Genomic DNA, 23910 nt, shown 5'->3' on the forward strand with positions numbered 1-23910 from the left:
GTGTGTTTCGAATTTCTACATTCACCCAATACAGCGCATCTTCTACAAATACTGAGCAACCTTTCCAGTCCATCAAGTAATCAAAGACTTTCTAGCATTTATATTGAAGTCCAATAGTTTATGATTTCTAAATAAAACTTCCAGTATCGGAACATAAATTTAATTGTTCCAAGTTTTAAAACTACTGTAAACGTAGCTGACTTCTTTCTTTTCAAATTGTTGTCTGAATGTTCTTCAAGAGGAAATGCTCTCCTTCAGTTTCTCTCCCAGAATTACGAGAAGGTACTTTCCACAGCTTTTAATCTGAATTTAGAACAGCTGCACTCATAGTTGGTTATTTCAGTTTTTAACATTCATAAGAACTTTGTTTCTTAACTACCTACCGCTAAGAGTCCCTATGCTACCTTCTCTCAACTTGCCAAAGCAAAGGAATGATTCAGTCACTTACTCATTTCTAGCAAGCACCTACCTCTTGAATATTCAAATATGCATCACCAAGAAGAAGAAATGTATGAGCACTTGGCAGTTTTTCTGCTAGGTCTCTGGAAGCAAAGGACAGAACCATGTTCATTATTAACATGTCAATATTGGTATCTAAACAAGTAGGATGTGATAACATTATCCACTAGATATTAATCTTTATTTCTTAAAATAAAATACCTGAAATCTTTCCAAAAATAAGAATTCCAATTACTGTTTTAAGTGTTAGAACACTTGAGTTCATTATGTCACTATATTTTCTGACATACATGGTTTAGCAAAAAGAGAACAAAGAAGCTCAAGATGCTGCTATTTATCATCTTGGAAAATAGAACACATACATGATGCACACTTCTACCTGTAGCAGGCAGCATACAACTTCTTATCTCTCCTGCACTGAAGATAGATGTCTGCCATCTTAAGCTTAGCTTGGGCAAAGTAAGGCTGTTCAGGTGTAATATTTCGGAGCACAGTCAAGGCTTGTTCTACATCTCCTTGAGCAATTGCCAGATCTGCATTTGCAATCATGACCCTTAGTTCCTCAGGAGTTCCAGAAAATTCATCAATGGCATCTTGTAGAACTACAGCAGCCTCATGCTGCAAATAAAACCAACAGAATTAACACAGGTTTTGTTGCTGAACAGACAAAAATGAAGTCATCATAAGCAAATGTATGTCTGAGATCATTATACAAAAATAAAGCAAAACAAAAAAAGCAGCAAAACCAAGCCAACGTATTCATTTCTGTTGCTGAAACATTTTAAATGTTATTTTTCTCTTCACTTATGTTGCGTGTATGCAAGAAAATGACCAAAAAAAAAAAAAAATCAACCGGCCAACATCAGGCTCTAACCAGTCCCATTTAGAAAAGGATGACCTCTGGCCTTCCGGCTACAGTGTTGTGTGTATATATTATCCTTAGGCACATGCAGTGTCCTAAGGCATGTTAAGATTCAGTTGAGAGTAAGGATACTAACACAAAAGTAAGGACACAATCAAAAAATATTTCTAGTAGGCCTGTTTCAACAAAATATTAACCTACATGCCTGACAGTGAACATCAACAGCTCTGCAAAATTAAAGTCTTGCATACCAATTTTCAGTCAGTTTAGCACATGCGAATACATATCTTTTTCTTGCAAGGTTTCACACATCACATGTCAAGCCAGATATCACATCCTCAAAATGTCAGGAGGCATATCTTGTTGGCAGAGAAACTGATGGTTTTATATTCTAAGCTAATGAGGATTAGACAACTCAGTTAACGGATGGAAGAAATTGTTTCTGGGTATGTTTGTAATCTTACCGGTTCGCCATTCAAACAATGAGCGTCTACTAATTCTAGAAAGACAGCCACACGATCACTTGTATCAATTTCAATTCTTTTTCCTTTTATCTTTGAGGAAGCTGTATGTTTTCTCATTCCAGGCAAGTTCCTTGCCATCTGTAAGGTCTTGATAGCTTCTGATAATTCACCCATCTTCTTCTGGGTTTGAGCTTTAATTAAGTGATAAACTGGATGTTCTCTCACCTAAAGGAAAAAAATATGTACATATATGTATATAATTAATTACACACACATATAAAGAAGGAATTTCCAGATCTCCCTTCATGCACAGTATTCCATCTGCCTGAAAGACTCTTTTTTCTCCAGCATTGACCTCAGTTTCCATTAACCTCTAAATTTACCCAATTCAAATTTCAATAACGTAAATAATAGTTTTCAGGGTGTCTGCAGAAAATTGTAATTAGTTTTTGTTTCATAATAAAGAACTTGCCTATTTTGTTATGTCAGACTTTGAGACAGAATTATTTTAAACTAGACTGAATTTTAATGGATTTTTAGCATCTCTCCCATTAAAATACATTTGCTTCATTAGGCTGCAATTAAAAATAGTATAGAATAATTTTGTGGCTTAATTCCTGTCTGCCATTTCCACAACTTTTCAAAACAGACCTAATGGGAAAAGAGATCTAAATAAGGGAAATGCAATTATGTATAAAGCTGCAAGCACCTTGCTATTTCCTGTTTAGTTTGTTAGCCTTATGCTTTTTTGCATCATGTGGAATATGGAACCAAAAGGAGAGAACACTTGCAAGGAAGCGCTACCTTGTCCCACTACTCAGCCACACACTGCCAAAAGACGTAGCACAACTAAGGCCTAAGGAATGCTGTACCATATACCCTCATCAGTGTTAACCAGAAAATAAACAGTAAACAAATAGAACAAGTCAGCATAGAATATCTTCAGACTCGTAAAATTTATAGCACTAAAACAACATGAATTTCCATTCCTGAACTCCTTATGCACCTTTGTTACCTTTATCTGTAATTGTGTATCTGTGTAAGAATAAAAGGCCACTTTTCATGTTCTCTTATGTTGACCTTTAAAAGTCAATTGTGAAGTTCGTCTGCAATCAACAGTTCTGTTTATACCAGTTTGTTTTAGTTGCTTTTAGTACTTACGTAAGAATTGGAGGGAAAACTATTCCTTCTTTTGTATTTTAAGACAATTTCAGTACTTGCAATAAGTACTTGCAATTTTCATTTAAAAAAATTAGTTATTTGATAAATATTCAGATACCACATTCACACTAGCATGTAGTTATAGAGTTTATCACCAAAGAGTCAAAAATCTCATTTTAAAGGCCATTATATTAAAAAACATACAAAAACCTTTGATGATTGACTGAATAAAGTGGTTTGATAGTTTTGTCCAACTCACCTCAAAACTGTAGCTCAGGCAGAGTTCCAGGGACTGAGAACACAGCTGAGAATTGTTCTGAGCCAAATAGACCTGAGCCATAAGTAAGTGTGCATCCGCATAAGAAGGATCCCTTTCCAGACAATAACGAAGATTAGTATGGGCAGCTTCAATATCCCCTAGGAAGTCAAAAAAAGACAAAGTGAAAAAGTAGGTGATAAGAAACATGGGTTAAACAAAGCATTCATTCATTGTTTACTAACTTGATAATTTATTTTTCAATAACTATAAGCATTCAATGAACAAAGTCATGCACGAAGGATGACTATTTTTTAATTTATTTATTGCAGCTCTGAACAGAAATCGAAATTAATACTTTTTCCTATTGTCCCATCTTCAAATCATTTAATAACTGTTCTCCTTTGGAAACCAATAGATGCAATATCACAATGTGCCCGTAGAACTAAAATATGCTCACATAAATGGCAGAAGTAGTGCAGGTATTCTTCACTTAGCTATGCAGTGTAACACAGCGGAGAAGAAATACTTTACAACTGAAGAGCAAAAGCACAGAAACTAGAGAGGTAGGCAGCTAACCATTCATACAAGTATTACCTGATAAATATTTCACCTTTGCATTTAAAAAAGCAGCTTGTTGAAGACCTGGCACAGTTTTTACCACAGTTTCAAGAACAGAAGCACACTGCTTGAGAAGTGGGGAAGGAGACTGCCCAGGACTTGCAAGCTAGGGATAAACCAGAACAAAATTAACAAAAACAAACAACAACGAATCAACAGAATTAAACCCAACAAAACAAACAAGCAAAACACTTGAATTCCATTTCAAGTCTGAGATTCACTTTAAACTCTCACGAGAATGGTGAAGCTGAAGAGATAAAGGTTGTTGCTGTGAAGAAATATATCAGTACATTTTACATCTAAAATGCAACTTCTTGGTATCAGCAGGGACACAAAAGTGCATCATGAATTCCAGGAAAAACAAACCCAGACCTGACGTAACTGAAGAGCTGTCCATAAACATCTGGCAGCACGTTCAGAATTACCATGCCAACTGATCCAACAAAATGGTAATATGAACTTCACGAGAGCCAAAGCTGGAAGGAATGATCAGAGACAGGAAGAAAAGCTCCTGGTCCTGTCTCCCCTTCGCTCTTTCCATTCCACAGAACTTACCCTCATAGTTATCACCAAATTGAAAGCAGTGGCCTGAAAATAACCACTTCCATCCAATCTTTCACATCAACTGCTCTACTGTATCACATTTTAGTTGCTCTTTATTATGAACAGTTTGCATCCCATGAAGAAGTTACATTGTATAACAAGCAAAAGACAACATAAAGATGCCTCTGTTCACCCCTAACATCCTCTCAGGATGCACGCCCTCAGGAAGCTACAATCTCTTTTTTGTAATAAAGGTATAATGAAACTTCAGGAAAGGTATCATTTTTCACATTCCTCTATGGAGACAACAGTTCAGTTTTCATTTCAGATTACAGAATTACCATTATGTATCCTAAGGAAAGCAGACACTGCTTCACAGAATGACACTTATTTTTATCTCCATCTGTGTACAAAATCACATGGAGCTGTCACATTGTTCTAGACTTTCAAGCCATATCATCTCAAAGACAGTGGGATAAATTAAAAGTAAGTGTCCTACTGTTATTTTGCTGATTGGATTTCATAGCTTTACATGAAGAAATATTTATGGAAAGGTGCTACAATTTGACTAGGAATCTGCCAGAAACAGAATAAAGATCACTCCTCGCTAGTTCAGAGGAATAAACTCTTTAAAGAAGACACTCTTTACAGGTACTTTAAAAGCTTTACTTTGACTCTAGGGATGTCAGGTCCCCACTGAACGTATAAGTCCTACAAGTCTTTGCTCCAAGACTAGATCAAACAAGATCAGTCACAGCAATTTAGCCATCTAAAATTAAAAACTAGTAATAGTATTAATCAAGTAGAAGTCCACTGATTTTTACCAACATGCAAAAGAAGCTTGAAATGAAAAGATATCCTCAGCTGACAATATTTCAGTACCAGATTAATTACAGTGTGAATATACAGCCGCTTACCTGTGCTGGGCAAAAATGAAGATATTCCCTAATAATTTCTAGCAAGAAATCAGGATTCAGTTTTTCAAAATACTCCACACCAAGAGGAAAACCATGCATAGTTGAGAAGTGGATATCCAGAACATCATTCAGCAAGGCAATCACTACTTCTTGTCTCTTATGCTTTTTCATCGCAAGGACCGCACGCAAGAAAGATAATTCCTACAGCAAAAAGAAACAGCACGTTTTAAATATTCCAGATACATTCACCTGTTACTTATACAAAATTACTTAATCATTAGCATTAGCCATTTCTTTTTTTGTGTAGAGATACTGCAACACCTAAAGTATGTTTACTGCAAACGACACCAATGATCACTGTATTCCTTCGTTAGCGCATTCTTTTAATCTGTGCAAGCAGCTCTACGATCTGCCAACCAAATCCTGCAAAAATTAATACCCTTCCTAACATTCAAACTTATTCTCAGAGACACACACTGTTGCTAAGTTATTAACTTGCATTGATGGGGAGTGAAAACTGAAATTCAGAATGTTCCACTTGAGTGACTGAAATGTGGAAGTAGATAGTAGACCGCTATTCAGATAGTAAACAAAGTATTTTAATATACAAAGAAGCCTCCTACCGCAGATTTTCCAATGGACTGTTGGATTTCATTAAGAAACTCCAACTGCTGTTCTGCATCTTCTAACTGCTCTTGTATTATCTGACACCGAATAATTCCTGTAACATATTAGAAGATTTTATTTCAGATTCATCTTCTTAGTCACACATGTGCTTTGTTTCCTGGAATTCTTCTCTTTTCCGCCTCTTAATAAAATTGTGGTAAAAGACAAAAAGGATAGACCAAGATCTACGGTAATGCACATTTCATATACTTAGAAATACCCGAGACAAAAGACACATAACTAATAGAAGCAATGCCAAAAAGTCACTTGTGGAAATATCCAAATCCTAATACTACAAAGCTGAGCACAGTAAATCTTCAGTTGGTTCTAGACTAACACAAGTCAAAGCAAAACAAATCTTCACTTCCAAATCCAACAAGCAGGATAAAGTAGCAAAAGAAAACCCCAGACTACACACAAAGCAGATTTTTTCATACTGATTGAGTTTTCAGAATAGAAAGCAGTGCTACAGATAAAAATGCTAAGACTGAAGCACACATGCCATGTTTATTATTCACTTCCTTGAGATCTTCACTTTATCAAAAATAGATATTTCTTTCCCTCCCAAAGATCTTCCAATTGTTAAACTGCAGTAATTATCAGAAGTCTTGCCTGATTATATTTCATACATGTCTAAATTAACTGAAAAGCATGCACTTCAGTCTTCACTGCTGACACAGAAAACAGCTTGTTCTACCACCTGCCCTTGAATTTTGTATTTCTGTAGTGCATGAGAACTCTCTAGCTTTGGCAAATGCAGGCACTATTAACATATTGAAATGATAATATCTGCCCCCAAGAGTGTAAAATAAAAAACAGATATTCAGATGACAGAGAAAACTGCAATTAAAACATGACTTCAGTGGTGGTGGATGTTAAAAAAAAAAAAAAAGCGTGTTTTGGATGCAGCCCAGGCAAGGAGAGGTCTGGAGGAAACACGATGCTTCATCTGCATACATGAGTCACATGAAGAACAGCAGGGTTGTCCATGGCAGACAAAAAATATCTGGAGGAGATGAGGTAAAGAAAGACCACTTTGCTTTAGCCAAGTCTGTGCACACCCAGCCAGGCAGAAGAAGGCATTAAACAAAAAAAATCTGGTTCTAGTTTAAACAGAGGCACTGATGTGTGATGGTAAACCTGAGTTACTACTGACAAGTACTTGATGGTTTTCAAGGATAACAAAATAACCATATCAGTATTTACAGCAAATGAAACTCAGACCAACACATTTGATAAAGCAACTGCCTTCTACCATAGTCAAATAAGCAATAATCACTGATTTGCTCCCTCTCTTCATTTGTGCTTGTTTCACTAACACACACAGCCACACAGAGGCTTTTCAACAAGAGGCTAACAGTGGATAGCTAATGTTTTGGTGGGCTTTTTTCCCCATGAATCAGGCAGTACATGGAAAAAAGACAGGAAACTAAAATATTTTCATTCTCCTCCTGTATGAATAATGGCTCTCAGTGTTGCTAATCCCTGCAAGATCTAATACTCTCTAAGGAGCAACACCTCTTCAGTACCATATATTTTGCAATTATGTGCTTCTGCAAATCTGCTATATAGATTTGCACCGTGATTCAAATAAATCAGTGCACTAAATAAATTACACCAGTAAAAGAAATAAGAAAAAAATAAGTTACCTCATGTCTGCATTTTAAATGCTGTATGCACTATTCTGCTGAAAGCCAAGAACATAATATTGCACAAAATAGTAACATCACAGAACAGAGCCAAAAATTGGAAAAGGAAAAACAGCCCCAGTAAGGATAGTGTTCAGTGATACTAACAAAATCCTAAAAGCTTTTTTCCCCTCTCAAGCAGCTCCAGATAGACAAACCCAAGGCATTGCCTCACGTACTGAAAAACAGTGTTAAATGAACGTATCATATCATATTAAGTATGCATTGCAAAAGAAAACAAATCAAAACCATCAGAGTACATGAAGATTTAACTTCTTAAGAGTAAACATTGTACAAATGCTGCAGATCAAACAACTACTTAGCAAAACCATTTCACAAAACCAGAACCACGTGCTATTCAGTAATAGTTCTTATTATTTATAGTAGCAGTAGTAGGAAAATTTGATAAACAAAGCATCACCCATCTTAAAAGCAATAAAATAAAAAGCAAGCTTAAGTCCTTACCAGTTAGGGCAGAAACACTTGTTCCATCAAGTGCCATGGCAGTCTTATACCATTTTAAAGCTTCTTTCACTTTCCCTTGTAAAATCATTTGGTAGCCAAGCTCCGTAGCAAATTCTGCATTGTCAGAATCCAAATTAAATGCTCTTTCAACTAACGTTTGTGTATGTTGAAGGATGAGTTGATTCCGGCCACACTAAAAGGTAAAAAATAATCTTAAAGTTTGAATTCTTTTTTATTCCTCCAAATCCAGTTAGAAAAAGATAAAGTTATTTCAGACTTTAGAGTTTTCACATTCAATTTTACTGCAACAGTTGAAAAAACAAAAACCAAACACCATAACCTCATGCAAGACTAACCTGCAGTAATTCCATAAGGATTCAAACAAATACAAAATACCATATAAAAGAAAATTCCACACAGTTGACAGTTGCTTTGAATGCCTTCTTAAAGGGGTTCTGATAAGTATTACAGAAGCTTTCCACTTCAAAGCTGTATGATGAAGCTTAACAAATCTTTGTCCCATTAAATGTTCTATGAGATATACTCATATCTTCATTGAAAACCTGTTTCTCATTTAAAAAGCAAGCAACAAAAACATTTCAGAATGACACTGCTCAAGTATTTGAACTCACAATGCAAATGAATGCAAAACTTTAAAAAACTGAGCTACTAAAGGCCATACAAGTTAACTTATTTAAATGTTTTGGAAAGCATTTATTAGAACATATTTTCTGGTACAAATGTAAAATAAAACAAACAATATGTGGTTATTTGTCTGTTGTTTAAGAAAAAGAAAGAAAACTTACTGTTCTACTGAAAGCTAAAGCCATTTTATAGAAGAGCTGTGAATTACGTGGCTCCGACCTGTCCAATGCTTTAAGTAGGTCATTCAGTCTTGCTGAGGCCTTAGAGAAGAATCAGTTATAGAATTAAAAGAATTAACAGATGAAGACCACTAAATAATTTTCACTGAAAACATTTTACTGCATAATAGTGTTTTGAAATTTATAGTCAGAGATGTTCAGAGATAGAAGTTACAGGGATTTTCTACAAAAATGGACTTTCTAGAAAAATACATTGATTGGTAAATGGAGAATAAAATAGATCATTGTATATCCCACTTAATATTCTACAAAAAGTGAGTAACTTGTGCTGAACCTGGGCTGATGGAAGGGTCCCATCAAGCAAGATCTGCACATCTTGCTGGGGTTTCAGTACAACACAGACACAGTATATGAGGAGAAAGATAGAAAGCATAGTGTGAATGTGGGATCTAACCCCTAACAAAGGTTGTATTGTGCTCAACTGTCTGCAACCAACAAGACTCACCTCACGTATATTTCCTTCCCTGCACAAAAAATGCAGGGCCTCCATTCTTGTGGCCTCTATATTGAGAGCATCTTTCTGCAATAGTCTAAAACCAAACAAAACATGGATTTAAAGAAGCCTAATCGGATTTTTTGATTCACAGTCATTTTCAGTGAAAATAATTATTATTCCCTTCATTTTCAAAGCTTCAGTAAGTCTATCACAGCATTAAAAACAAAACGTTTTTAATATATTGTTTATCATTACACTATTTTAATTCACCTCGTATGATAGAACTCAAATATGGATTTAAGGCTCCTCCTCATTTGATCTCCCTGGTATTTAATAAATTAAACCCTCAGGCTCCTAAGTTGAGCCAGTTTAAGCATAATGTTACCATACACGAAGCTACAAGAAAGCTTCAAATGTGAATGTTTTCATAGAATTTCTCCCTTTTTGCTACCATCACCTTAGAAATTTTCTTTCCAGCTAAAATACCTCTAACAGAAATACCAAAAACTATTAAAATAAATAAGTTAATCAAGGTACAAGGGAGACAATCTTACGGAGTGCTGACACATCATATCACACCATCACTTTACATCACAGTTCTCATATGAAAACACAGCTTCTGCCACTTCAGGCCTACCTCAACAGAGACTTCTCCAGGCAGAATGGCTTCATGTAGTACCCTCACCGAATTGCAAGGCTAGGCTCTTACACAAGTTCATTTTGTTTAATATACTTTATTTAAAACTGTTTAACTTTTTTTCCCCAAAATATTCTTACAGTCTAAACATATAAATAGCACAATCAGCAAAGTGTTATTTCATACTCAACCTATGTGCTGTTTCAACTGCCTGTTCCCAGTCCTGCAAGGCCAGTTGTAGCTTCATTTTCTTTATGAAAGCAGGAATAAAGTTTGGAAAGTTTGCAATTATCTGGTTCACCATTTCCAGAGCTCCTGAATAATTCTGCCGGATCTCAAAATATTGTGCCTAATGGAAGGAAGGAAAACTGCATCAAACACCTGCGCACTCACAGAAGTGGGAACACACACAATCGTCCTCCACGCAGAAAACATTTTTCAGCATGAGTTTTAATTCAGCATCAGCTAGAATTATCATACAAAGGAAACATGAAAAGATGAGGTGTAAAATACAGCCTGGGGTAAGCATCTCTATTTCAAGCTTAACTTCAGCACAGCATTGACAAGAAAAAAAGCTATGGAGAGGTAGTTGAAGAGTGGCATTGTTTTACTAGCTTTTGACAACTTCTGTATAGACCACTTCAACATTTCAGGATATTGAACATAACCAACAGATCACACAATTTATTCAAAACTCTTCCATCCCCATAGGTCACTGCTGTTGCCACACTTCACAGTATTTAAGAACTGTGTACAACGCTCCATATACAAGAATGCATCAGAAAAGTACCACAGTTTAAGATGAGTTCCGCTGAGCAGAAATCAGTTTAGGGCTCACGTCCTCAACTTTACTTTGAAGCTTAAAATTTACTTACTGTATTCCAGGTGATTGTGTGCTTGTCATTTGAGTTAATATTTTTGAAAGCCATGGTGCACACATAAAAGTTACCGCAGTTTCTTAAGTAACAGCAAGACAAACATCTGCCTAAAATATGATTGTAATTACAATTTCAAACATACTGGTAATTGAAAACATACAACCATGTGCACATGTACTGAAATACTTTTGGCGCTGTTCTGAGCCTTGGTCTTCTGTATTCCACATTCAAAACAATCACTTGCAATCCAATAATGACAACTAGAATAAGACAAAAACACTGCAGATGCAGTGTCTTAACTGCTACATTTATTTATTTTTTGCTACAGCACATAGCAATTCTATATGTGGACAAGTGTCTTCTGTGAAAAATTCCACTGACCTGCATGTTTTCAGGTGGTACAAAACCTCATTTCTTGCATAGAATAGATGAATTCTACGTTCTTTTTTTGTGCACATACTAAAAATCACACCTTCACTATACATGCAGACTGACTGTACTTCATCTGCAGCCATCCTTTTTTTTATGCTGGCACCTATTGGGAGGCTGTTTACCACAGGAGATGCAAATGTCAACTATTTTTGTTGTTTAAGAATTCAAATTGTTTGGTAAATTTTACATCCCTCAAATAATTGCGTATGTGACTCACACTTAATCAGCAACAATCTGCTAAAGTCCCTTAAAAAAAAATGATCTAGTAAACTGAAGAAAAAGAGTATGAGTGAGATGTATCTGTACTCCTTATACACAATGTAATATCCTTAACAAAAAGTCGAGATAACACATTTAGAAAGTGTTAAAATCAAAGTAAACGTACTTTACCAAGGAGAGCAAAAACATCATTCCCTTCCTGCAGCGCTTCATCAAAGTACTTCACAGCCTTTTTAACGTGATTTTCTTTCCCACAAGTGAGATCCAGCCATGCTTTCAGAACTAATCCCTGCAAAAACACTTGTATTCATTGGTGTTCTTAATAGCCAGTTAATTAGAAAGAAGTTTGCTATGCAGCATAATAAATGGAAAGAACTGTACTATAAAGTAAGACTTAATTAAAAAACATACTATTTTCATCTCTCTTTAACAATTTAAAATATATAATTGAAATCATAACCAGAACACAACTCAAAATATTAGTAATTCATTCATAAATTAACTCAAACTCAAATTAATAAAATAATTACAGGATTAAAAGCAACAATGAAGCTAAACTAGATTAAACTAGGCAGGCTTAAAGATTCTTAAAACACTAACTTGTCAGTGTGTCTGTAAATGCAGATCATGTTGCTACATACAACAGTTACACAGACTTTACATTCAGCAAAACCTGCCTTTAACAACTGCTGAAAATGCTCAAGCCTTTTGGGTTTCTGAATCTGTAGATTCAAAAGAGATGGCACTTCCTCTACTGAGACCATCAATTTTTTATTGTTGCTTTGATACTGATCATGATAACAACTCCCAGCAAGAACAGAACTGACATAACTTATATCCACTGGTCAATGCAGAACTTTGATTTACTAACTGACAATTAATATGTTCAAAAAAAAACAACAAAACCTCACTAGGAATTATCAAAAGCAACTGTGGTGTTCAGAAGTATGAGAACACAAAGTTCACTAAAGGAACATCTGCATACCATCAGTGTAGTAAGCCTAGCTTCATAGCATACACACAGTCCTCTTACTACTTTACATAGAAAGACAAAGCCTACCTCTTTATCACCATTAGAAACTTTGATCATCCTATCAACGTATTCACGGGCTTTGTCTTCACGACCAAGATGCCACAAAAGTAAGCCAGCAAAGTAGAGAGCCTGCTTCCCTGCTGTCTTACGTTGCTCCTTCAGTTTTGTATCCAACTCTAGAATAGCATCCCGATCTGAAAAGACAAATGTCAGATATTTTATTTCACCCACATTAATTTCCAGGCCTTTATGAAGAACTGTTAAAATCAAACATCTGACTCTGAAAAAGTCTCAGTGATGAGAAAGTACTGAAATACGTGATAAATTTACTATCTAGAAACAGTAATCCATACAGACAGAAATAGAGCAGTCATTAATCAGCGCTGTTTCACTAAGTCCTTCCACATTCACCAGGGTAACCTGAAATACATGAACAGCCTGGCTTTCCTGACTTCTTAGTAAACTTGTGGTTTTGCTCAGGAGGACTGATACCAGACAGAATCGAAAGCAAACTAATTTTAATGTCTTTATCCATAAAATATTTTTCACCATGGTGGGTAAATCAGATTTTTAGCATTTAAAGCTCTAGACTTAACACTTCACAGCTTTGTGTGCTCGTATTTTTATTTACAATCCTGATAAATTTCCAAGTACTGGATATTACATTAAAAGCAAAGCTGAGCTATATTTTAAAATTAGGTAGAATTCATCTACAACTCTCAAGCTTTAACATATGGCTGTTAAAAATATAAACCGTTACTAATTTAATGAGCATACCTGGATTAGGGCTCTTTTTGTGGGCATAGATCAGCGCCATCATTGCACAAAGCGACACCTCCTGTTTGTTCTTAATGGATTCGAGTTGTCTAATACCCTCTTGGACATCACCTAGTGATAACAAGAGTGAAATAAGCTGCAAAGTTCCCTGCAAAGGGGACAAAGAAGCTCAGTGTCAAAAACTCCTGACTCATTTTTTTCCTTCTGCACTTTTCCCAACTCTTTTTACACAACTTTTCTCATCAATCACATTAGTTTTCATCTGTTTGTGCTCTTCAAACAAATGCAAGAAACAAAAAAGCATTTCAACACAGAGACCTTGAAAGAGGTTATGTGCTAATCAGCTAGCCTGAAATATGGCTTCTGCTAATCAAACTTGCAGAAGTACCCAATCAGAACCAGCCCTCAGCTCCCCAGGTGCAGATGAATACAACATTAGGCACAGCTGCACCAAAACAAACCAATCTGTTCCTGTGACACAAAGCACTGGGCACACGGTTATGTTCCAGATTCCCTCCGAGAAAACTGCCCGAGCGATGCCCACGAAGTTGCTTAGGAACAAAGAGCCACATCCCTCCTCTCTCCAGTACCGCATGCCTCATAGCTGCCTCACTCCAACTGGGGGGTGTGAGGGCTCATTAAGTACCACCCGTACGCGGCTCACCGAGCGCTAGCGGTCTCAGCGCGGCGCGCGTTCAGAGCTCACAAACCCAGGCCCGAGCCTCGCCACAGCAGGCAGGCGGCGCTCCGCATTACCTGTGCGCAGCGTGCCGTACGCCCGGTAGAAGCTGAACACCGGGTCGCCGCCCAGCCGGCCCAGCGCCTCCTCCGCCGCGGCCCGGACGTGGTGGAAGTAGCATTCCTGGCAGTAGTAGTTGAGCAGCGCCTGCGAGACAGCCGAACCCGCTTCGCTCAGACAAACGCCTCACCCGCGGCCGGCCCCATCCGGCACTACCCGACGCGCGCGCCCCGCTACCCCCAGCAGCACAGCACACACCTGTTGTACTGCGGCGTCCATCGCCTTCACCGTTGCTAGCCAACCCCTCTGGAGGGAGGCCGCCGGAAGGGGCGGGGAAGCGCCCAGCGGCACGCTGCCGTTGGCTGGCTTGCACGAGCGCGCCCTACCACCGGCTCCAAGAGAAAGGAGGCGGGAGAGACACAGGAAGAAAAACCGTGCAAGCGCCGGCACGAGCCGGATGCTCAGGAGAGAGGGGCGGGAACGCCTTCGCTGTTCCCATTGGCTGAGAGCCCGGGTTGGAACAAGCCCTGGTGGGGGCTGTAATGGCCGCCGTGCCGTGCCGTGCCGTGCCGTGCCCGGCTGTTCCCGAGTGTAGTGCCGTCCTGCTGGCTGCATCAACCGCTCAGCCCCGGTCCTGCAGGCGCAGCCTCCCCCAGCCTGCCCCCTGGAGGCGCCCGTGCTGCTCGACTCGGAATTCTGAATGGCTGGCTTTGACTTTTTTCGTGCGGTGTGTTTTTTCCGACATAAGACCGTCTCATGCTCCCATTATGGTGTTGCGTAACACAATATTGAGCACCTCATGCTCTGTAAAGCTCTCCAGCAATGAAACAGCAATGTAATAAAATATACAGGATTTTTTGTTTGTTTCTTTGTTTTCCCCATTTCCTCCATCCAAGTGAATTACAGTTGGAAAAGTCTAGTAAAAATCAAGTTTTCCATTTGGCCAGTTCCATCCGGGCATCAGAGGCAATTTTGCTGAATAGCTTTGCTTTAGGAGGGATGTGCTGTTCCTCCAACACATAAGCAAAGCATTCTCTAGAAGATCTTTCAGTAATGACATTTAATAAAAGGAGCAAACCCATCATAGAATCATAGAATGGAATCAAATAATCGTTAAGGTTGGATAAGATCACTAAGTTCATCTTCTCCAACCCTAACCCATCCCACCATGCCCACTAACCTCATCCCTCAGTGCCACATCACATTATTAACACCTCCAGGAATGGCAGCCCATTCCAATACCTCACCACTCTTTCTGAAAAGAATTGCTCCTAATATCCAACCTTAACCTCCCCCTTAGTGCAAATTACAGATTTACCTCTTATCCAGCCACTGTTACTTGGGAGGAGAGGCTGATCCCCACCTTTCTACAACCTCCTTTTGGGCAGTTGCAGAGAGAGAGAAGCTGAGCCTCCTCCTCCCCCAGCTCAACAATTTCAACCAATGCCCCCTGATTCTTCTCCACTGCACAACTCTCCAGCCATTCTGCCCCAAGCCTGTAGCAACACATGGAGTAGTTATGACCAATGCAGTGTTGCACTGAATTAGTAGGTGAAGTTGATTTTCTGAGTGGAATCTTATCACATATGGCTCTACCCCATTGCTCATTTCTCATTAAGTCCGATGTTGCTAAGGAAGTATTATGCAAGAATAATTTTTTTCCTCTTTCAGGATGATCCTTCAAAGAAATATCCTAAAAAATTTCAAGGTACTCTACCTGTATTGAAGCAACATTTCAGCTTCTTTGACACTGAAAACCTGAAATAGGTAGGAGAAACAATTATTTTTGTTTTCCTATTACCTATACACTGAAACAGTGACCATTCTCATCTGTCTTAAAAGTTACATCCTCGAGAAAAGCAAAGCTTTAATACCTGTAGGTAGAATATTAAATAATATTCAGTTTACTACCTGTGAACCTCCTAGGACACACTCAGGACAGCTGTAATATTTGTCCGTTGAGGACTCCAATGCAGGAAGTGGCTCATGGAGTTACTCTGCAGTACTGTAGAAACACAGAATCATCATGCTCAGTATTTGACATGCATTAATTGGAAATTTTAAAAAGCATACCATTATTAAATTAATGTCAGATAATAACGACAGAAGGAGCATACAATAAAAAAATGTAATCTTTATTATTTCGGCACATTAATAATGTTATTTAGCTTCAGTAAGGGTAATAGTAGCATTTTCCTGCATGCAGTTCACTAATATAGTATTTGCCAATAATTTTAATGAAAGTCATCTATATTTAATTTTCCTGTGTAAGAAACATAAAATGTCCTGATATGTTTGATTACACAGTTCTGCTACTTTCTCTTTGTGAAAAAAAATATCGTGGACCCATGATAACATTTAGAACTGCAGTATGAATAATTCTTTTAAAAAGTGTGTAAATATGAGAAAAAAAAACAACTAAGGATTCTGCTAAAGGAAGGGTGTATTTGAAAATCTGTTACGCAGGCACTGCTTAGACATTCAGTGAACATTTTACACCTTTTCCAACTTCAAAAAAAACAAAACGAAACCAAAGAACCAAAGAACTAGAGACTTAGAAGCAAATTATGAACTTACTTTGCATAAAGAATTGACATGTTCGCAAATATAGTAAAAATAAGACCTACAGCTATCTGTTCTCTTAGTCATATCATGTTCTCTGAAGTACTTCTGTGAAAAAGTGCTGTGGACAGAAAGTAAAAAGAAATGGTGTGGAGTCAACCTGAAGATAAAATTCAGTTCTTGTTGTATGTACATAATGCTGAAAAAGAAAATAAAATGATTTTTACATTATTTATATTTGCTTACAAAATTCTAACATTATTTTCAACAGGTCTATTAGTTTTCAATGTCTGTACAGTTTGGATATATACTATATGCTTTTCACTGAAAATTCAAAAATGTAAATCAAACAAGCTCCTAAGTAGCTGCAAAGTATTGCTTAATGGTATGGAGGAAGGAGGTCTTGTTGAATAGATTACTTCATTTAGCTTTGATGTATGACTTCCCATTTTTACGAATCCTGGACAGTCAAAGGAACGGCAGCATAGGCAATATAAACATGCACTGGTAGCATCCAAACTATCTATAATGGTAGATAATACATCATTTTACCTGTTGAAAGCTTGCACATTACAATTATTGTGGTACATATTTGATGCAATAAATGTGCTCAGGTCATTATCTGTTTGCTCAAACATGCACCACAGGTTAAAAACTACTATTTACATAGCAGAGGGCTTTTCATTAACATACAACATCAACCTTACCAAGAGCTGAAGATGGCTAAACAATACTGCAGGATAAAGCAGAACAACATTATTACGGGCTCTTTCTGATCAATTTGGCAGTTTGGGCAGGTTCATTTAGTGTTTTTATGCAGAAGGACATTTGACAAAGACAGAATCTGTGACTCCAGACCCAGAAAGAAATTGGTACTTTCTGAAACTCAATGGTCTGTGCTAAATAAATAAATAAGTAGATAAATAACTATTTTTACTGTTCTTGTGAGTTACAGGGGACTTTACAGGCATACCAGGACTGGTTCAGACGCGATACAACATGAATACATTAATTAAGCACCTCAGAATTTATTATTCCTTTCCAGAAACACTGAGCTAAAATCAGTTGTTCTTTGTGACTTAACGTTATTTTCATGCATGGTCTATTAAGTGCAGCATGCCTTCATGCAAATCATTTCCTGTGTGTATTAGTCGCATAGTAGAACACCTGGCTCATACCTGTAAAGTAGCGCTTCACCCCCTTTCCCAACAGAAGACCCATTTACAAAAATAGTCACATATAATAAACAACATATGAATAAAAAAAAAAGATGAATCCACCAACACAGATTTGTAAAAATATGACATATATGGCAGTTGAAATGCAAACAGTGGATACAGTTATTGTATTGTTTTACGCTAAACACACAACTAGAACTTGGTTTGCACCCCTTAGCTGGTCCCTACAGCCTGAGTAGCCAGTTTTTCTCTCCTCTTCAGCAGTGTCAGCTGGTAGTGAGAACAGTTAAATCCTGTCAAGGTTGTTTCCCCATGTCACAGTCACAGTTACTGACTCGGGGTCGCTGTCTTTTAATAGGCACTGACCTTTAATGTATAGTATGTTTGTAAAAATTGTCAGTTTGGCATAGACCTCCAGCAGGAGTCCTGTTGACACAAACACATGACCTTTGCAGGCTATGAACTACTTTGCACATAGATGATTTTTCTTGCTATTTATTTTTATTTTTGAACATCTTTGTCTTCCTTTTCATGCTTTTCTCTGACTGCCCTTGTTACACGATCATAAGAAGGAGGACAAACTGCTGTTGATGCAGTTATATCAGTCTTCTCTGTAAATGAATTTTCATTTAACTTGTCCATAAGGATTTCATCTTTAATGCCCAAACCAGCCCCTCCTTCAGTTTTGTTTTTGTTATAGATAAAGGAGGCTTGTTTTACTGTTCGTTTTAAAAGGTGGCGTCTAAAAGCACGTTGAATAATGACAGCAGATACTTCTTCTTGTTTTCTTTTTAACGTTGTTGTAATTGGTTCATAGGAAGCTTTAGAAGGGTTTGATGCCATAAAACGATCTTCCATCTGTATTCTGAGGGCATCCATCTCCCCACTTTCCCCTAACACACGCTTTGTGAAAGCAAACAAGATGTCAAGGCAGTGAATTCTGTCACCGCTTACCATGGGCAGATCCATTGCAATCAGCTGGACCTTGTTTGGTTTGGGAAGGTGAAGAGGAGGCTCAAGAGCTGCTGCAAAATCAGACAATTTCTCAAATTCCATGAATTGTGTTGCATCTGGATCAAACTTCTCCCAGACTTCATAGAACATCTCAAAGTCATCCTCGCTCAAGGGCTCAGCACTTTCTTCAGTAGCAACACCAAAATTCTCCAGGATGACAGCAATGTACATGTTCACCACCACCAGAAAGGATATGATGATGTAGCTGACAAAGAAGAAAATCCCAACCGAAGGGTTGCCACAGTCACCTTTAACAGAGCTCCCTGGGTGAGCTTTGTTAGGGTCACAGTCCGGCTCCCCGCTGTTAAGAATTGGGGCTAACAAACCATCCCAGCCAGCAGATGTGGTAATTTGAAACAGGCAGATCATGCTGTTGCCAAATGTTTCAAAGTTGAACATGTCATCAATCCCAGCTTCCCTCTTAACGTAGGCAAAGTTGGACATGCCAAATATCGCATAGATAAACATGACCAAGAAGAGCAGCAGGCCAATGTTGAACAAAGCAGGAAGAGACATCATCAGAGCAAAAAGCAGAGTGCGGATTCCCTTTGCGCCTTTAATGAGACGCAGGATGCGACCTATTCTGGCAAGTCGGATGACTCGGAACAAAGTAGGGGACACAAAATACTTCTCAATCATCTCAGCTAAGAACATACCTAAATTGGAGGAAAAATAAAAAGGATATATTACCACGTTCTCCATATTATAGTGATAATTTACAAAAACAGTTTTAAAATTGATGCTCTATGCAGCAATTAAAGATATTCTGTAGATTACATTTGCTAACTTCTTTCTACAAGTTATAGTTAATATTTACAAGTGCAACGTATTTTGAATGATTACAACAATTATGATGATTGGGTATTTATTAGATAAAATGCGAACATGCAAGACTTAGAAGCCCTGGAGTTGCAAAAGCCAGCCATATAGTAAAGTATATTGAGTATATAAAGTATATAAAGTACAGTATACTGAGTAAAGGTTCAATTTATGTTCATTTTATCCTCTTTACAGGTTAATGAATGAGACTTACCTACTATTGAGAGAATGACAACTACAAAATCAAAAATATTCCAGCCTATGGTGAAATAATAATGTCGGAGTGAAATCAATTTCAGGACACATTCTCCAGTGAAAAGGACAATGAACACCAAGTTTATCCAGTATAAAATATTTTCCATTTCTTTACTCTGGTCATCAGTTTCTACCATCATGGTAACCATGTTAAGACAGATTAGAATCATGATGCTAATGTCGAATACTTGCTGTGTCACAAAATCAAAGACCATGCCTTGAAACTTGTTCTGAGAAGGAAAAAAAACAAACAAACAAAGAAAAAACATCCATTACAGATTGTAATTGTTTTTCTTTTCCTATTAAAAGAAAGTAGAAAATTATATGTAGTAAAACCGACAGGGCTTCCATAAAAACCTATCTAGGAAATGTATCTAGATTAATCAAAGTGAATACAACAAGTGAATGCAACAGATTAGTTCAGCCTGTTTTTTAGTTTTTCTGTTAGTTTGTTTTGTATCCTACATGGCATAATTATGACGTTTAACTCTGTTCATCATTATCTCTTTTTCCATGCAAGCTATTGCCTCACACATTTTCTGTTCTGTGAAATGAATAAAACTGAGCACTAATAGAAAAACATAGAGCACAATTGTGTGATTAAAGACAGTCCTTTAAGCATAGCCATGACAATGGATTTGTGGAAATCAGGTAATCAGTTTCACTTATGTATTCCAGCTTTGGAGTGTTTGACTTTACCATCTTAGCATTCCTTTTAAAATTATCTCAAGTAATTGAATGGGAAATCATTAAGCTTTGACCAAACTACTAATCGTTGCTTCTTATTCTGAACATTTCTTCTTGATATTTTTAAGGAAACGTAATACAGTAAATCCAGGAAATAAAAAATAATTAAAAAAAAAATCATCAAATAGTTTCAAAGTATAAGGATTTTATAATGTATTATGACTGATGGATGATAAACCAAAAGAATGGCAGGTAACTTTATATACAGTTATTGAAAGAAGATATGTTGCTTATAGTTTGCTGAGCAGCATACACATTTTCCATTTTTGCTGACTGACCAACTAGTTATTTATAATTTGTACATGAGTACAAATAGCCTCTCTCTGTAGTGATAAAAAACGAGCTCTTAATAAAAAGCTATTGGCCTGATGTACAGAAATAATTTTACCCCAGGTCTTGGTATAGGCTTTTGTGGTTTTTTGGATCCCAACTTTTTCATTGCATTGTAGTATTTCTTCTGTTCTTCTGTCATAAATATGTCTTGACCTCCAAAGTAAAAACATGAAATCAAAGCTGGTTACAATCACATTTGTATGCAGTGTTGAAAAAGCTTTTGAAGTGAAATGTGATTAATACATTTATTTATTATATATGTGTTACTGTGTTTGACTTGTTAATGCATCAAATATTCCAGGATAAATGATAATGATAATGATAATGCATCAAATATTCCAGGATAAATGACAGCAGATTCAGTGAGAAAACTGATGTTTGCTGCCTTACACTGTTCCCTGCTAACCTTCTTCCATGTGAAATTATAACACCTTCAGAGAATTCAGAGGCTGTTAGGCAGCATGGATATCCCTCCTAGAAACCGGGCATGGATTACTGGCATTTTTATATTAGAGTCCACAGAAAGTTATAAGAGAATGGCATGGCCAGCTTCAATGGCTTGAGAAAACTAACTGCCATACTAAGATATACTTGGTGAAGCAGCAATCAGACAAAGGTTTCTGAGGATTCAATAATATTATTGATGAAAAATGGTACAGAGAATTTGTGCTAGTAAACATTGTGCATGCATGTTTGTTTCTTTTTCCAGAAAATTTAAATGGCACAAATATTTCCAAAGACAGGTGGTGTTCATTGGCGTTCTGGGACTGCCCATCTTGTAAAATCAATGTAAAGATAAAGTACACATTATTGCACTTATTTTAGTTCTGTATATGGTAGTCTTGATATACATATGATCCAAAGGATCATTCTTTCTTCTGCTTAAAAAAAAAAATAGCCTTTGTGTTGATTTGATAAATACTTGATATATGCTCAACTTGAATCCTAACTGATTCTACAGATATTGCATTGGCTTAGTTTCTCTGCATTGTATGGAACTACTGCAGATGAATAATATTAAAGGTTCAAGCAATAACTAAAGTACCTATAATTTATGGAACTGACAGAAAATGTCATGTAGGTCCTGTTACTTGATATAAAATGTGTGGAATATTGACAGCGACATTACAAAACCATGACATTAACCTTAATATGTTCACAGAATTATAGAATCATAGAATCATAGAATTATCCAGGTTGGAAAAGACCTTGAAGATCATCAAGTCCAACCGCAGCCTAACCAGTACCCCATCTCTAAAAAAAAAAAAAAAAAAAAAAAAAACAAACAAAAAACCAACCTCTGCTAAATCATATCCCTGAGTACCACATCCAAACGGCTCTTAAACACATCCAGGGATGGCGATTCAACCACCTCCCTGGGGAGCCCATTCCAGTACCTAACCACCCTTTCTGTAAAGAAGTTCTTCCTAATATCCAACCTAAACTTGCCCTGGCGCAACTTGAGGCCATTTCCCCTCGTCCTGTCACTTGTCACTAGTGAGAAGAGACCTGCCCCACTCTCACTGTAAGAACCTTTCAGGTACTGGAAGACGGCAATAAGGTCTCCCCTCAGTCTCCTCTTCCTCAGGCTAAACAGCCCCAGCTTCCTTAGCCTCTCCTCATAGGGCTGATTCTCCAAGCCCTTCACGAGCCTCGTTGCCCTTCTCTGGACCTGCTCCAGTACCTCCATATCTTTCTTTCTTGTGCTGAGGAACACATTAAGAAGTAAAAATAAAGAACATTATGAGTAAGAGCTTCATATTAATTTCAAATGAAACCTGCAAGACAGAGTATTTTGTTGTAGACAGGAATTTCCTGAAAATCAAAAAGACTGGATTGAGGAAAATCTCTTAGTTGTGAAATCTCAGTGTTTGCAATATAAGCATTTGTTTGAAAAGCTGGTTTTAAAGATAAGCAGCTGATACTCAGACTATCCATCTCAGTGAGATTCACAACTGCACTATGAAAGTAAAAACAGGCATCCTTTGTAGCCTACAATGGTCACAAATCACTATTCAATTCTGTGCCACATAATATAATTTGGAAGAGCCACTGAATACTATGATCATTTAAACAGTATTTGTAGCAGAGCAATGGTGTAATTCTTTGTCATAACCAAGTAGCTTTTTTTGCTAATAAAGTCACTACAAATGACAAAGAAAAAAAATCAAGAATTATGAGTGCCTTAATATATGGGCGTATGTCAGGGAATTGATTCTGCAACAATATTTTATTAGTTCATGCATCTTAAAGCAGATGATTTGAGGAAGATTAAACTGAACATTGAAAACAGAAAGGATAAAGGTGTGTACTGTTCACTACAATGTAAAATCTTATGAACTTAATGTCTGCAACATGTGGGTAAGATTTTATACTCTGGTATTCTTCAGCTATTTCAGTTTTGATACATTCTATATATCATGCAATTACAGGAAGGCACTATTTTGCAGTATGTTTAGAAGAAGAATTAAATTATACTTATCTTTTTTTTCTGCTGATTGAAGTTATCAATGATGACACCAATGAATAGATTCAGGGTGAAAAAAGACCCAAAAATGATAAAGATGACAAAATATAAATACATGTACAGGTTGTCTTCATACTTGGGTTGCTGTAACACCTGAGGAAAAAAGATGAAATATCATTCTTAAGATTTTTAAAATTTCAACTGAACAAGCAGCAATCTTGGACAAAATACCTTTTATTTCCTTGTCACTTATATCAGTGTATTTTTGTATTACTGACAACATCTGGCAGTTTACATTCAAATTTGTAAAATAACCTGCCACAGCAGAATCTCATATTATTTCATTTAATTTTGTTTCATCTTCCTGTATGCATATTATTCACTTTTGGAAGATATAT

The 23910-nt window shown here is 37.0% G+C and overlaps 2 protein-coding genes across 9 annotated transcripts in view; both read right to left on the minus strand.

The window, feature by feature from the left end:
- Window positions 1–14607, minus strand: part of TTC21B (tetratricopeptide repeat domain 21B) — a 28627-nt gene extending 14020 nt beyond the window's left edge. For all 3 annotated transcript variants that reach the window (XM_072341463.1, XM_072341464.1, XM_072341465.1), the window contains exons 1-16: window positions 14396–14607; window positions 14155–14284; window positions 13399–13509; window positions 12649–12815; window positions 11755–11877; window positions 10251–10408; window positions 9432–9516; window positions 8909–9007; window positions 8103–8295; window positions 5907–6004; window positions 5284–5484; window positions 3800–3929; window positions 3206–3363; window positions 1786–2010; window positions 839–1077; window positions 470–542 (exon numbers count right to left, since the gene is read on the minus strand). In XM_072341463.1, the coding sequence (XP_072197564.1) occupies window positions 470–542; window positions 839–1077; window positions 1786–2010; window positions 3206–3363; window positions 3800–3929; window positions 5284–5484; window positions 5907–6004; window positions 8103–8295; window positions 8909–9007; window positions 9432–9516; window positions 10251–10408; window positions 11755–11877; window positions 12649–12815; window positions 13399–13509; window positions 14155–14284; window positions 14396–14416 (2211 nt within the window). In that variant the 5' untranslated portion in view covers window positions 14417–14607. The remainder of the gene's footprint in view (window positions 1–469; window positions 543–838; window positions 1078–1785; window positions 2011–3205; window positions 3364–3799; window positions 3930–5283; window positions 5485–5906; window positions 6005–8102; window positions 8296–8908; window positions 9008–9431; window positions 9517–10250; window positions 10409–11754; window positions 11878–12648; window positions 12816–13398; window positions 13510–14154; window positions 14285–14395) is intronic.
- Window positions 14608–16251: 1644 nt separating this feature from the next.
- Window positions 16252–23910, minus strand: part of LOC140254689 (sodium channel protein type 1 subunit alpha) — a 79168-nt gene continuing 71509 nt past the window's right edge. For all 6 annotated transcript variants that reach the window (XM_072341547.1, XM_072341549.1, XM_072341546.1 and 3 more), the window contains 4 exons: window positions 23528–23665; window positions 21101–21205; window positions 19925–20195; window positions 16252–19547 (listed from right to left, as the gene is read on the minus strand). In XM_072341547.1, the coding sequence (XP_072197648.1) occupies window positions 18379–19547; window positions 19925–20195; window positions 21101–21205; window positions 23528–23665 (1683 nt within the window). In that variant the 3' untranslated portion in view covers window positions 16252–18378. The remainder of the gene's footprint in view (window positions 19548–19924; window positions 20196–21100; window positions 21206–23527; window positions 23666–23910) is intronic.

Source organism: Excalfactoria chinensis, chromosome 7, assembly GCF_039878825.1.
Source record: "Excalfactoria chinensis isolate bCotChi1 chromosome 7, bCotChi1.hap2, whole genome shotgun sequence".
Lineage (NCBI taxonomy): Eukaryota > Metazoa > Chordata > Aves > Galliformes > Phasianidae > Excalfactoria > Excalfactoria chinensis.